Here is a 14,979-nt window from a genome sequence, read left to right as displayed (position 1 = left end):
ATGTTATTTGGAACTTGGAGCTGGATTCTAGAGTGGCTGCCTCAATGGCACATCCTCTGTGCTTTATTTCCCATGCATCCAGTGAACTTGCCCCACGTTTGATATATGAGATGCTCATGTGATGAGTAAATGAGCGCGAATCCTACATCCACTATGAGCAGGTCCAGGGTGGGGTTCTAGGCTCGTACCCCTTTTTAAACGATCAACTAAAATGGGTCATTTTTTTCAAACACAGTAATATAATTTTTCTGTGGTAGTGAAAAGTGAAAAGCTTAAAGACAAAAGCATCTCTGATTCACCCACTCACCCACAACTGAAGAATTTAAATTAAAGAAAAAACGAGATTTGAATAAAACTATTGAGAAATCAAAATGTCAAGTTATTAGCCTTTAATGCTTGGGTTCACAAAACATGTAATTTTTCAAAGCTGGATTTTCCATAAGACAAAATTTGTTCCTGAACACACAGTACAACTTTGAGGACTGAGAAGAAAAGAGACAGAATTGGATCCTACAGTTATGGTAAGATGCACCAAGGCAGAGGGTCCAGTTGCTCTCCCTAGCATCACATGGAAATGATGGTTTTTCCATGTAGCTTATGTTTATCTCTTTAAGTAGAAAAAAATTTTCTGTATATTTTCCACCTCACTTCAACAGCAAACTGAGGTGATTCCACCTTCTTCCATGAGGCTACCCTCAAAAATTTTTTTTTATAAAATCCGTTAAAAGGTACAGCATCATTACCGCATCACACCATTCAGAAACGTAAATTCATTCATAATGAAGCTTTCATTCCAAATCTAACTCCACGCACAGTGCCCTGCCCAGCTATGAGTGCGACGAAATGCCTCAGGGCTGCTTTCGATTATGATGTTGTATCAGCATCTGCTGTGACATGGCAAAATCTGTATATTCATCTATACTCCGTTCTCCCCTTCCAGGTGGGCAGCATGCTGAAGACTCCCAAATTACCTATTTGGCTGTGCAACATCAATGGAAATTACAGTGTCCTTTTTAGCACAAACAGGCAGCTCTTATCAGATTGGAAAATGGAGCATCTCTTTGATCTGCACTTTTACAGTGGCCAGTCCTCAGAGAAAAAGCTCGCGCGTCTTACAGTAGGTGAGCATTTCAGACTCGAAGTGCTGTGTGCTTTAATGTGCTCAAAGAGATGGGCTGCTGATGTTTAACAGCTGTGTGGATGGATATTCATGCTAGATCTGCAGGAAAATGCTTAGGCTTGATTTCTGAAATAAAAACCCACGCATGAACCCCATGGGCCTAATCCCCACACTGTAACCTGGAAATTCTACACCTGCTATAAATAAGAGCAGGGGGTTAGAAGTAACACAAAGGAACAAACAACCTCTTGGTTAGAGAAAAAAACACAAGGTGGAATCCAGTTTCCAAAAGCCTTTCGCAGGGTCTTTTATCTTTGAGCATAAGGCATTTAATGCCTGAGGAAAGAACTGGAAAAACAAATGGGTTGCGGGGAGGGGGTTCCAATGGGCCAATCCGATCCCACAACTGAATATCAAATGATCATCCAGTAACACGGGTAACCAAACTGATGGTGCATTTATGAGGGCCTACTAAGTGCTAAGCACTGTGCTAGACATTAGGAAAGCAATGAAACCAAGGAGTAGTCCCTGCACCATTTAGAAAGTTCCAGTCCGAAAGGAGAAGCAACAACCACACAGGTCATTACATTTTAATTTCAACCTTAATTTTTTTAACTTACAAGGAAAAAAGACTAACCACGTCTTTAAACACTGGACCTTTGGACAAGGGAATAAAAGTGAGGAGACTGGGAGTCTGTATCTGGTACCTTGGCTTCACTGAAGGAGCCTTGTTGATTTAATGTCTGACTCTTTGCATTTGGCATTACAGGCCTGATATTAAGCAACTTTCCATTATTATAACTAAATCTGGAGAAGTACCTTAGTGACTGTTTTATCTATGCAGCTCCCAGTTCTTTTTCTTTAATTATGAGAAATATATATTAGCCCATTTAATTTAGTGGGACATTGACAATGTGTTCCTTAAAATATATTATCATTTCTACTTTACTCTCTTCTTTGAGGAAAGCCTTATTTTTTAATTAGCTCACCTGCATCACAAGCATTCCATTCTGGGTACTGTGTTGTGTTGAAAGCTTTGCATACAGTAACCCATTAAATTCTCCCAGCAGTCATATGAGATAGATACTATGATATCTATTTTTACATAGAGGAAATTGAGGTGGCCAGTAAATAGTTACTAATTGAATAAATAAGGCTGAGAGATGTTAAGCACCTTCTCAAATGTCACATGAAACAAATATGGGACTTGAATCCTGTTCTTAACTATCTCACTAGAATACCTCACCCTTCACCCAGAAATGCAAAAGTATCCTTAGAAGCATTGAGAGGTGATAGTTCTCCTCTTTTGCTGTTTTCCCTCATACCATCCAGCGACCTACACCTGCCTCTGTGTTTTATCATGGAGTTGGAGCGTGCATTACATGACTTATCAATATTCGTGTTCCAAAATACACAACAGCTCAATTTACCACACATGTGTTTTGTGTGGGGCATTTCTACACACCATCCCTGTCTGCTTAACTAGTTCTAGGAACATAACTTGCTGAGCTCAACTCCCACCCACCCATCCTGTTTACCTTCCATCCTGGCTTTCCCTGGAATGGTGTGCATAGGCTGGGGTCTACATGCCAGCTGTTCCTCCCTCAGATACTCACTCCCATCACTGGGAGAGGGACCAATGTGAGGATGAAAAGAGACCAGGAAAATGGTTTTCTCCAGTGGAGATGGTGATCAGAACCAAGTGGAGAGAGGCCACCATCGACTGGAATGGAAGTGTTCCCTTTTTCTAAGGAGAAAACCAAGATGTGCAATGAAGTCTAAAGTATCAGAAGTGCTGGGATACAAAGCTTAATTTGGGGAGAGACCATTTCACTTCTATACTCCTTATTCACGAGCCCCACAGAAAAACCCCATTAGCTGTTTTTCTCCTTTGTTGTTGTCGTTGCTGTTGTTGTTGTTGTTGTTGTTGTTGTTATCATTTGTCTCTGTTAAGCCCTCTGCAGTTGCTTTCAGTATCATAGGAGAAGCATAGGCCTTTACAGCAGGGTCTGCAAGGTATATTCTCTATACTCACATAAACTAGTTTCTTCATTTTATTCAAAAGAGAGAGTGGAGTCTCTTTCTTGCATGTTATTTTTAAATTAGTCTTTTCTTGGTGTGATTCTCCCCGAGGATTATGGAAGCGGGCAGCTAGCTTTTCTTTGGAGATGAAGTCATTGGTAACGCATCATCAGATTTTCAGTTATGGCAAGAACTCAAGTCTTCTCAAAGACTTCCTGGTATGGAGAGCATTCCTTTCTAAGGTTACATTTCATGTGCCCACATTAGCAAGTTCTTGTCTTTAAAATAGTAAGTGGGCTTCTTCAGACTCAAAGCAGGGACTATTTGTAGTAGGCTGGCATCTATGGCAGTTGACTTGTGGGTTCATGGCAAGCACACAGGAGACATTCTTTCTATCAGTGTTGTGTTTATTTCTTTATAAGCTGGATATAAATATCTAGACAAACAGATAAACTGAGAAAGAAGTCTGATTCCTAGGTGAAACTAAATTATATATAAAAATATAATTCTTCTTATGTCATGGTTCAAAGGGAAAATAAGTCTTTTTAGAATATGATCTTATGCTGTCCTGTGGAATGCCTATACTTTTTCTGAGGAAATACACAGAGTAAGACATATAGTTCTTCTAAAGAAGTACATGGAAAGCATCTAGAACTTTTTCCTACCCTCCCCACTGGTCTACCAACTCAGAGACTTAGAGCTTTGTATTCACAAGTCAAATGTTAGTTTGCAAAGAACGATTTTTCTGTATCCATTTTCCAAGTTAATTCGTTAATGCATTTTCATTTGGCTCAAGGAAAAATGCTTTAAATTAAGGAGCATACGGAAAATGAAACTTCAAGGTGAATAATAAATTATGTCGAAAGAGAAAGCCAGTTTGGCTTGGATTGCCAATTATAGTACCTTTATCACTGGTGTTTTCATTTGAGATTTTAAATACATCGGACAAATGAGTGGATCCCTACAGACCCTCATCTCATTTGGTCTTAGTCATAGAAGTATTGCACTTTTCCTGAGGTGCAGCCCTGTTTTTGTTTTATGGCCACTGAGTTATTTCTAACTAAATGCCCTTTTTGGAGTGGACTGTCAGAAAGCTTAGAGCCAAACAGGAAACTGTGGTAGGTGCATGATTGAGAGAGCTCCCAGTCACACATGAAAGGTCTCACTGCAAGTGTCTCACAAGAATGGTCCAGGTAAGGGTCCATGATCCTCTTAGATTAGTCACAGTTCATCCCCTAGGACTAAGCATAGGACACTTGACTCCCATAGAAGGAAGAAAGGTAGGATGACCACTGTGCAGACAGCCAGCAGCACTGCCTGGCAGTGTATTAGTTCTTACAAAAGGCATTTTTTAATTGACCTCATTTCTAAATTTATTTTCTGTCCTTATTGTATTTTTCCTCTAAATTTTTAATTAATTTTTCAGTTATACTATTTTGCCATATCTTAGAGGTTGGTGTAATCTGTCTTAAATTATTCCTGGAACAAACCTGTAAATAAGTGAAATAATAGAGGCGAGATTGAGTATCTATGTTTTATATATAAAGGCATAATAATTTTTATATATGAAGGTATTAATCACTTCATATGTCAATGTTCAGTGAAAATAAGTTTTTTATTTTATCTTATAAACATGGCACCTAGTAATACTTGAAATTTTCGTTAAGGTAAAAACATGTTATTTAAAAGTAGCTAGAAATTCTTGAGACCATCAGTTCACCTTTGAACTCTCTGTGCTTTGAAGAAAATGATTTTAAGTGTCCTTTCAGCTTCTCAAACAATAGAGCAGGAGATAGCTATTTGCTTGAAGATGGAGATCATTTTTCTGAATAGTTACCTAAACTATCTTTAGTGGGACTAGGTTCTGGAGAAGATGCCAAATACTTTTCTTTTTCTCCAATATCAACTTGGACTGACATGTTCCTCAAAATTATTATTTGTTCTTAAAGAAGATGTGCGTAACATTTCTTCAAGTATATGCTTACCAGTGTCAGAAGACCAGGTGAGACAAGACCAGGGGCAGGGAGGCCTAAGATTCCCTTCACCTCACACTGGCTGGGTCTGGCATTGCACTATCCAGGTTACAGGCAACCTTCAGTCACACTTGGACCCAATTTTATTTATAAATGAGTAATACAAACTACAGATATGTACTATGGACTGTTGTGATTGCTTTTGAGATACAGCTGTTCATTCAGGGAACTTCTAAAATCTCTCTCGTGTGCTAGGCACTGTGCTGGGGGCTGGAGAGACACTGCAAGCAAAACCTGACATGGCCCCTCTTAGGCTCTTTTGAGATGACATTAATAAAACAAACCACTTTCAAGAATATAAACTTGAAAACTGACCGAGATAAGCGTTGAGAAGGAAGAGATTTCCGATGTGCACTATGTTATAATAAAGGCCTGAAAATTAAGGGAAAAGGTATCTCTGAGGAATAGACTGTTAAGCTGAGGTAGGAAGGCTGAGTAGAGATTATTAGGAGAGGGGGAGAGGGACGAGAAAGTGCAAATCCCTGTGCTGGTGAGCTTGAGGAACGAAGAAGCCGGTAGGGTTGCAGTGCAGAGAGCGAGGTGGAGAGTGGCTTAACAGCAGCTGGACAGGTGGTTAAGGACCCACAAGGCAGTGCAGATGAGGAAGCATGGGCAACTTTGGAAGATTTTAAGTCACCTGGTAAGATCTGCATTTTGAAAAAATGGCTTGGTGTAGAGAATGGGTTGGCGAGAGCCCAGAGTGGATGCAGGCTAGTTAGAAGGCTATAGCAGTGGTCTAGGCAAGAAATGACCAGACCAGGATGGTAGCAGTAAAGGTAGACCAAAGTGGGCCACTCAGGAGAAACCACTCAGTGGGTAAAATATACTAAGGCAAGAGGCTGATTTCAGGAGAAGGGAGATGAGGGAGCAGAAAGAGTCAGGAATGACTTCTAAGTTTCCAGTTTGAAAACTGGTGGAAGATTGTGCCTCCATTCATTTGGAGGGGAGAAAGTCACAGGTTCAGCCTTAGACATGAACTTTAACATGGAGAGGCAGAATAGTGGGTTAGAAATAAGGATCTGGGACTCAGAAGAGAGTTTTGGACCCTGGAAATATGTGTGGGAGTCACTAATGGTAAGTAACATGATGGTCTGGAATAAAATTGCCTAGGGAGAGTAGAAACAAGAAGAAAGCTGGGCCTAAAACTGAGCCCTGAGGGAGCATTGCAGTGTCAGTAGTCAAGTAAGGTGCCATTAGCCTGGAAAGGAGGCAGAGAAGGAGCAGCCAGAGATAGAGGAGGTAGCCTTCAGGTGATATCCTATATAAAAGGTATTTCAAGCTCCTGTTCATGTGAAGCCTTGAGCTTCTACAATTTGTGGGACTCTCTTTATAATGAATAAATGAATGAATAAATGGTATTTTCAGTCAATGACTCTATATTAAAATCAACCAGAGAGGATCAAGTTTGTTATCTATCTATTTCTTTCTTTCTTTCTTTCTTTCCTTCTTTCTTTCTTTCTTTCTTTCTTTCTTTCTTTCTTTCTATCTATCTATCTATCTATCTATCTATCTATCTATCTATCTACTATCTATCTATCTCTCCATCCATCCATCCATCCATCCATCCATCCACCCATCCATTCACTCAACCAAGATTTTCAGGATAATTCTGTATCCATATCCCATCTCTTTCCAAGAAGAACTTGAAGTGACTGCTAATAGCAAGGCATACCTTCACAGGAACTTTGTGTGTCTTTTTTTTTTTTTTTTCATTTATTGAACCCAATTAAGAAAAATTCTCACCACTGACCACAAGATGGTGGTATTAGAGTGACTTTATCCAGTCTCATTATCCAATACAATTATCAAAGTAAATATGGGCATTTTAGTCAGAATACACATAAAAAGTAGATTATTATAAAATTGATGTAATGGATATTTAATCTTTGCAATGGTTAGAATTGCTGTCACTAAGCATAGTGGGTTGGATAGATTTAACCTAGGAGTCTTTCTCTTCCATTCCAACAGGATAGCAAGAACTCCAATCTAGTTCCATCTGCACCACCACCTTCCTGATGCAGGCACTGTCTCTCACTTTGACTTTTAAATTAGCCATCCAAGTGCTCCTCTCACCTTCTCTCTGTCCCCTTCCAATCCTTTTTCAAAAACAGTAATCATTTCTCTTCTAAGATTTGAATCTGATCATAGCACAGTAATTCATATTATAGCCATTTTTATTTACATCAGACAAATTGCCAAAATCTTAACATGATTTACAAGAGCCTTTAAGATTTAACTCCTGACTTATCTTATGCCAGACCCATCTCATGCCATCTCCTCATCTCTGTGCTCTACCCAAGCCACAGTCATCCCTAGTTAAGGGGCTTTACACATGCTGTTCCCTAGGCCACAATAATCTTCACCCCTGTCACGTTCTTCAGATCTGTGCTTTAAAACCACTTCTTCAGAGGGGCCTTCTCTGACACCATTCTCTACCTAATAGGTCTCCCTGGTTCTCTCTCTTAGCACCTTGTTCTTCTCTCTTATATCACTCTCCATGGTTTATAATTATGTACTTATTTGTATGCTTGTGTATTAAGTGCCTAACTACCTACTAGATCAATGGTTTTCAAACTTCTTAGTCTTAGCACCCCTTTATACTCTCAATAATTATCAATGGCTTCAAAGAGCTTTTGTTTTTCTGAGTTATAGCTATTAACATTTATCCTATTTGAAATTAGAACTGAAAAAATTGTTTAAATATTTATTAATTCACTTAAAATAACAATAATAAACCTATTACATATTAATCTAGGATTAGATTTTATAAAAAAAAAAACTTTTTTTTCAAAGAAGAAAAATTAGTGAAAAGAGTAGCATTATTTCAATATGTCTGTAAATGTATTTAATGGCCAAAAATATGAGACAGCCTCTTCTCTTATCTGCTATCACATTCAATCTGTTGTGATATGTTTTGACATTGAAACACATGAAGAAAATCTGGCCTCACATAGATATTTAGCTAAAAAGGAAGGAGAAATTTAATAGCTCTGGGGCTATTCTTTTTTTGATACTACAAAACTCTGCAAGTGGTCATGTCCTGAAGGTCAGTTGCAATATGGAAAGTGAAACTGTATCAATGCATTTTCAATCTGTTATCTTAAAATCCATTGATGTATTCTGTACTTTAAATGGATCTATCCCATGCATTCGTCATTTGAAAATTATTGGTTTGTTGAATTATGAAGATGATTAAATGTTGTCATATTTTATAATACAATTTCAAAAAATCACATTCGTTACTAATGAACAACTGCGACATGCAACAACATGGGTGGATCTCACACACATAGTGTTGAAGGAAAGAAGCAAACAGGAAATAGTACATGCTATATGGTTCTATTTATAAATATTTCAAAAACATACAAGACTAATCTGTGGTAATAAAGGTCAAGAGAATGGTTACCTTTGGGGGCAGTGACTAGGAAGAGTAGAAGGGGCACTGTGGGGTGCTAATTATGTTATATTTCTAAGTGGTGCTGGCTACACAGTTAATTTTACTCTTAAAAATTAACCAAAGTTATATATTTCAATATATGTTCTTTTCCACATGTATATAATAGTTAATAAAAAATATTTTTCTGAAATAGGACATTTGAGGATAGATATATAGATCAATGGAATAAAATTATGAGTCCAGAAATGAGCCCTATATTTCATGGTCAATTGATTTTTGATGAAGCGGCCAGGACAATTCAATGGGGGAAAGAATAGTCTTTTCAAAAAATGGTGGCAGGACGACTGGATATAAACATGCAATTAACAAAGTTGGTGTGAAGAATTCCAGTGTCAGTAGTTAAATAAGGTACTTCACACCATACACAAAGTTTAGCTCAAAGTGAGTAATAGATTTAAATGTAAAAACTAAAACATTCTAAGAAGAAAACATAAAAATAAATTTTTGTGGTTTTGTAGTAGGCCTTGATATCTTAGATATAATACCAAAATACAAGCAATAAAAGAGAAGACTGATAAGTTGGAGTTCATCAAAATTAAACACTTTTGTGCTTCAAAGGACATCATCCAGAAAAGACAACCCACAGACGGGGAGAAAACATGTGTGAATCATGTATCTGATAAGAGACTTGTATCCAGGACACATAAAGAACTCATACAACTCGAAAATAAGAAGACAGCCGATTTTAAATGTGCAAGTGACTTGAATAGACATTTCTTCGAAGAAGATCTACAAATGGATAAATGAGATCTTCACCATCATAGGGGAATGCAAATCAACACCACATGAAATATCACTTCGTACCCACTAGGATGACTATAGATAAAAAAGACAAGTGTTGGTGAGGATGCAAAGGCATTGGAACCCTCATACATTGGTGGTAGAAATATAAAATTGTGCAGCCACTTTGGAAAACAGTTTGCCAGTTCCTCAAGATATTAAATATTAAGTTACCACATTAGCCAGCAATTCTACTCCTAAGTTTATACTCCAGAAAAACAAAAACATATGTCTACAAAAAGTCGCATGCAAATGTTTATATTAGCATTATTTATAATAGTCAAAAAGTAGAAATAACCCATAGGTCCATTAACTGATAAATGGATAAACAAAATATCATGTACCCATACAATGGAATATTATGCAGCCATAAAAGGAATGACATACATAGATGACATCTTGGTTGACTATAACAGAGATGAACATCAAAATATTATGCTAAGTGAAGAAGTCAGTCACAAAGGCCATATATTGTATGATCCTATATATATAATGACCAGAATAAGGAACTCTACAGAGGTAAAAAGTGGATAGGTGGTTGCCTAGGCCTAGGGGAAGAAGAGGGTAGGTGGGAAGAGGAGATGGAGAGTGGCTGCTAATGAGTACAAGGTTTCTTTTTGGAATAAAGAAAATATTCTAAAATCAGATTATGGTGGTGGTTATATACTCTGTACAGAACATTTAAACAGGTGAACTTTGTGGAATGTAAATTATATTTCAATAAAGCTGTTATAAAAATAACTCTTTATAGGGAGTACTGATACCACCCATTTGAAAGGGGTGATAGAGTTGCAAGAATAAAAAGTCTCTTTCTCTAACCAGAGTGTTCTGAGAGGAATAACTGTATATGGGAGAGGGAGGTGGTAAAAATTTCGTCACCATCCCCCTCCAGCAACATAACCAACACAGTTCCCTAAAAAGAAACTGGTATTTGGCCTATTTTACACTCTGAAATCAGACCTCCCTACTTGATCAAGTCCCTTGACCTCTAATTAGCTTTTGTTTTCAATGAAATTATAATCCCATAAGGAGGAATGCAACTGGACCCTTCCTTTCCAGAAAGATACCCAAGTTCACTGCACTCTTTCTCCTCCCTCCCCTTAGTGTTTGAGTGGCTGACAGCCATCAACCATCTGCAGGAAGTGTGCTGCAGGGAGCACACAGGTTCTTTCAGCAGCAGCCCCAAAAGCCACATTGTATAAGAACTAATCAGACTTGACCGGGCAGAAAGACAGGGAGCCTGAAAGGCAAAACAAAAGTGGCAGGTGAGCAATCTATTTGATCACTGCTTAAAAGTAGACAGATTCATTAACCAATTTAAAACCACGGTGTGTGTGTGTGTGTGTGTGTGTGTGTTCGTGTGTGTGTTCTGTGTGTGTCTGTGTGTGTCTGTGTGTCTGTGTGTGTTGGGGGAGGGGGAATGTGTGCACATGAGCTGGCTAAATGAACTTAATAGTCACTTTAGAAAAAGTCACCCTTTGCTGTTGGCTGGTTCTCAGGATAGTATCAAAATGTGAGCAGTGCCAGATCACAGATGAGGTGTGTGTGAGTGTGCACATGATGAGTCATTTCCAAGTTGTGAATCCAGTTCAGAATAACATCAGATAGACTCCAGTGCCTGGATTTCCAGAGTGAGAGAAGGGAGAAATTGTTACGTGCACATGGCTCTAATCACTTCTTTAAGTCATTTGCAGCTGCTCCAACAACTGGCATGTAAAATGAAAAGCCAACTTGGAATCTCTACCATAGAATGAAATTTCCCATTTCAGAAAAAGAATGGTACACCATGGAAAATACTTTCCTCCTTACAATGATGTGGCTCACTTTGCCCTGCATACTCAGGTGGGGGCTGCGAGCATAAGAGAAAGGATGAACTAGTTTTCCAATATGTTCATAGGTCCAAGGATGTAAGGTAGGATGGCTCTCTTTGTTCTGCCCTTAACAGTCATTCCTGTCCAGGAACGACTAAAGAAATTTGTGTAAACAACTGCCATTCCAACCTATGGGTCACATCTAGGCTGGTTTTTCTCTAGCTTTTTCTCCCTAGAAATCCTCAGAGAGCTTTGCGATAGTTTTATTTACATGGAGTCTGCTACTAAGTATATAACTCAAACCATTCAGTCCCTTCCATTTTTTCTCTGCTCCTGCCTTGAGAGTTATCTCTTGGTCTGAGAAATAAATTTAACCGGCCCTTTGAATGAAAGGTGTCTTTTGGTGATCTAATCGAACAGTTCCATTTTTCATGAAAAAGATAGAGAATAAAGGAGAGGTAGTGCAGAAATGAGAGACAAAGAGAGAGGGAGAGAGAGAGAGAGAGAGAGAATGAATGAACGAATGAATGAATGAATGAATGAATGAGAGACCTTCAAAGGATCAAGACAGACTGCTGGTAAGGGGCAAGCTGCCCAGAGAGCTGGACTAAGAAAGAGATTGCTACAGTCTAGTAATCATGCACCCATTTTATAGAAAGTGGTAACAGATAGCTGTTTATAGAAAGTGGTAACAGAAAAGCTGACTTCTTGTGATAGATCTGGCTTGTTATTTTGTATTAAAAATAATAATAATATTCACTCCCTGAGCTTGTTTTCTCTTTAAAGAATTACAGCCCACAATCTATTTCCAGAACTATTAGGACTCCAACAATACATTAAGTACTTTAGGCTCCTTCAGACAATAGTGAAACCATCGTCACAGAAAAAAAAAAAATGATTCAAACTTCAGTTGAAGTTTAATAGTTAAGCATTAGGTATATGTTTTTAAACATGATGTGTCCTCCCACTTTAAAGATGTGGTATTGGAGAGTACAGATGATTCCAACATTGACTTAGGTCCATACTTTGCTAATTGCTTTCTCTCCTCCTCACTCCCGCCTCTCCAGCTGTAAAGACTTTTTTTTAATTATCAAATTTTAAAAATGATCATTTCACTAATGCAAATACCTTGACATAAACTTTATATTTTTAAGGCATCAATAAACATTTCGAGTGTGACCAAAAAAGGCTGCCTGTATGAGAAGACAGTAGTGTTGTGGTATCAGGCAAATGATGACCCAAAATTAAGTTTGTTATTAAGGTACAAGGGACACCTTGTGTGTGCAATTCAAAACTGTAGGAAATGGCTTTTCCCTTAGGCATTACAGAATGGAACTTAATGTAACATGGCAGAGAGGTCAAGACCTGAAAAAGGCCACTGTCCACTGACTGAGGTAGCCTTTCCACCAGTGTTCCTGCACCTGAACAGTCTATCACCCTGCCACCCAATCCCCACCTGAGCCCCACGGCACCCTGGAAGCCTCTCCTCTCTTCTTTTCAGCACTCAGGAACAGAGAAGACCCCACTGTCACCTTCCTGTTAGGTAGAATCCCAAGAACCCACTGCTACAACAAACAAGGTTCAGACTTAAACAGAAGTCTCACACTACCAACCAGGTGCCTTTCACGCTTCTTTAATCTTTGACTTAAGTCCCCACTTGAAAAGAGTGTCAGCATCTAATACTGTATTGGAAATGCGGTTTACATGGCAAGAGAAAGAATCACAAAGAAAGCACATGACAGAGTTTCAAACTGACTCGCCTCTGTCACTAGATTTTTTAGCTCACAATCAACATAATGTTAAATGGATTGCATTTAAATAGTGTGTTAGGTTTGCAACATGCTTTCCCATGTAATAACTTTATAATGATCCTGCAGACGGATTTAGTAGCCTGTGTTCCAGGTAGGGAAATAGAGTCAGAGAAGGTAAGCAAGCTGCCTGAAGTCTTACATCTAGTAAATTGCAAGGCCAGGACTCAAACCTGGGACTCCTGGTTCCATCTGGGGCTCCTTCCACCCTTCTTACAGCTGCCACTTTGTTATGCTACATCAGTGCAAGGGATGCGGCTCATAAGGTAGGCAGGGGCATGAGGGGAGTGAAGGGGAGGCCAGCCGACCACTGGTGAGTCTTGAAGGGTGATGGACAGGGTGACTTCGAAGCTGAGTACTGTTCTGCCATCTCTTTGACCCCAAACAGACCCCGTCAAGATCTATGACAGGATAACCAAGTTTTGGAGTCTTCCTGAAAGACTGCAAGACTTTTCTGTTTCCGCTAGGAAAAACTGACTACTGCCCCAGGAGTCCATTGGTCCTTGTTTGCAAAGCACTCATTCATTCATTCATTCATTCATATTCATTGTCTGCCCTCCTCACTAAGATATAAGTTCCATAAGGACAGGAATTTTGTTTGTTTTGTTCACTAATAAATCTCAGTACTTAATATTGTGCCTGGAACACTGTAAGCTCTCAACATATAAAAATATGTTGAATACACAGGTTCTACAAGCTTCCCCTATTTTGACTAAATCATATCTCACCACAATGTATGTTTAAGGCCATGAGCAAAATCCCAGAAGACAAGGGAAACGTTGTGGTGGGAATCTGCCCAGAAGGGGGTCCTCTCTGAGCTAGGGACCATAATGATATGGGGGGAGAGCAGCTCAGTACCAACAATCATATTTCAAAACAGCCACTGGAAAAGGGCCAAGGGTTGAAAGTATAACTTAGTGTTTGTTTTTTTTTAATTTCTAGATAATCTTTTATGACAAAACTGACCATTATGATATTAAAGCAAATGTGTATCACATTTATAGCTGAGATCCCTAAAGGAAACTGATGTTACCAGATATTGATTACACCTCCAGTCTAAATGCTTAATAAATTACAAAAGGTACTTTGTTGAAATTTCACACAGCTTTAAACAAAAAATAAAGTCCAAGTCTTGGGCATCTAAGAATGGAGTCTGGAGCTGCCTGCTCAGTGGACCTGGCTTCTCAATGTCTCTACTTCCCCAGCAGTTACAAAGGAAGGATGAAATGGGGAGGAATGGAGAGAGGAGGGAAGAGAAAAGGTAGAGATGATAGATTTGGAAGGAGGTACTCTGAGTGTTGGGCACGGTTTGTTTTAACCTAATAATTAAACACACACAAAAATGAACCTGGTTTTCTAAGGTATTTGATAATTACAAAAAAATAATAATAATAAAATAAAATAAAACCCTGAATGTCAGAAGCCTTATTTCAATAATATTTAGCAAATATATTATTTGGTATGAACCCAAGTTTTAAGTACATAATGTGGTGTTCTTTACTTACTTAGAAAATGCAGTTCTCTAGTAGGCAAAGACAAAAGGTCCCCCCTCCAAGCAGATCTCTGTCCCGCCTGGTCACGTGAGGCAGTGGTGTCCTGGAGTTCACTGGACTCCCAAGAATGAAGTGTGCCAATCATGAGCATTGATTCCCAACTCCCAGTCCGGTAGCATTGCCTCAGTAGGTTGAAACTGGCCAAGGTAAGAATATTTACACCACAAATTGGCAAACAAAAAATCAGAGCTTTTTATTTTTTCAGAGATCTGGGGGTAGAACATTTACCAATGTGTCACTGACTGAGGGGTCCTTTTAACAACAGATGTGTAGGGTGGTGGCTATCCATTGTCCTAGAGAAAAGAGTGTAACTGGTTCCTATCTTTTGTGGATCTTAATAAAAGCTCTGCAGCTCCCTGGTAAGTAAGACTGAAGGATTGCGGGGGCAAGTAGAT

General features: G+C 38.8%; 1 protein-coding gene and 1 pseudogene across 1 annotated transcript in view; both read left to right on the top strand.

The window, feature by feature from the left end:
• MINDY4B (MINDY family member 4B) overlaps positions 1-2,871 on the top strand; it is a 30,518-nt gene extending 27,647 nt beyond the window's left edge. The window contains exons 11-12 of the mRNA XM_039855115.1: positions 941-1,121; positions 2,729-2,871. Coding sequence (XP_039711049.1) covers positions 941-1,121; positions 2,729-2,871 — 324 coding nt within the window. The remainder of the gene's footprint in view (positions 1-940; positions 1,122-2,728) is intronic.
• Positions 2,872-6,147: 3,276 nt separating this feature from the next.
• LOC120596619 (histone deacetylase complex subunit SAP18-like) overlaps positions 6,148-14,979 on the top strand; it is a 28,965-nt pseudogene continuing 20,133 nt past the window's right edge.

This window comes from Pteropus medius, unplaced genomic scaffold, assembly GCF_902729225.1.
Source record: "Pteropus medius unplaced genomic scaffold, Ma_sr-lr_union100, whole genome shotgun sequence".
Classification (NCBI taxonomy): Eukaryota; Metazoa; Chordata; class Mammalia; order Chiroptera; family Pteropodidae; genus Pteropus; species Pteropus medius.
This window is presented reverse-complemented; position numbering and strand designations above follow the sequence as displayed.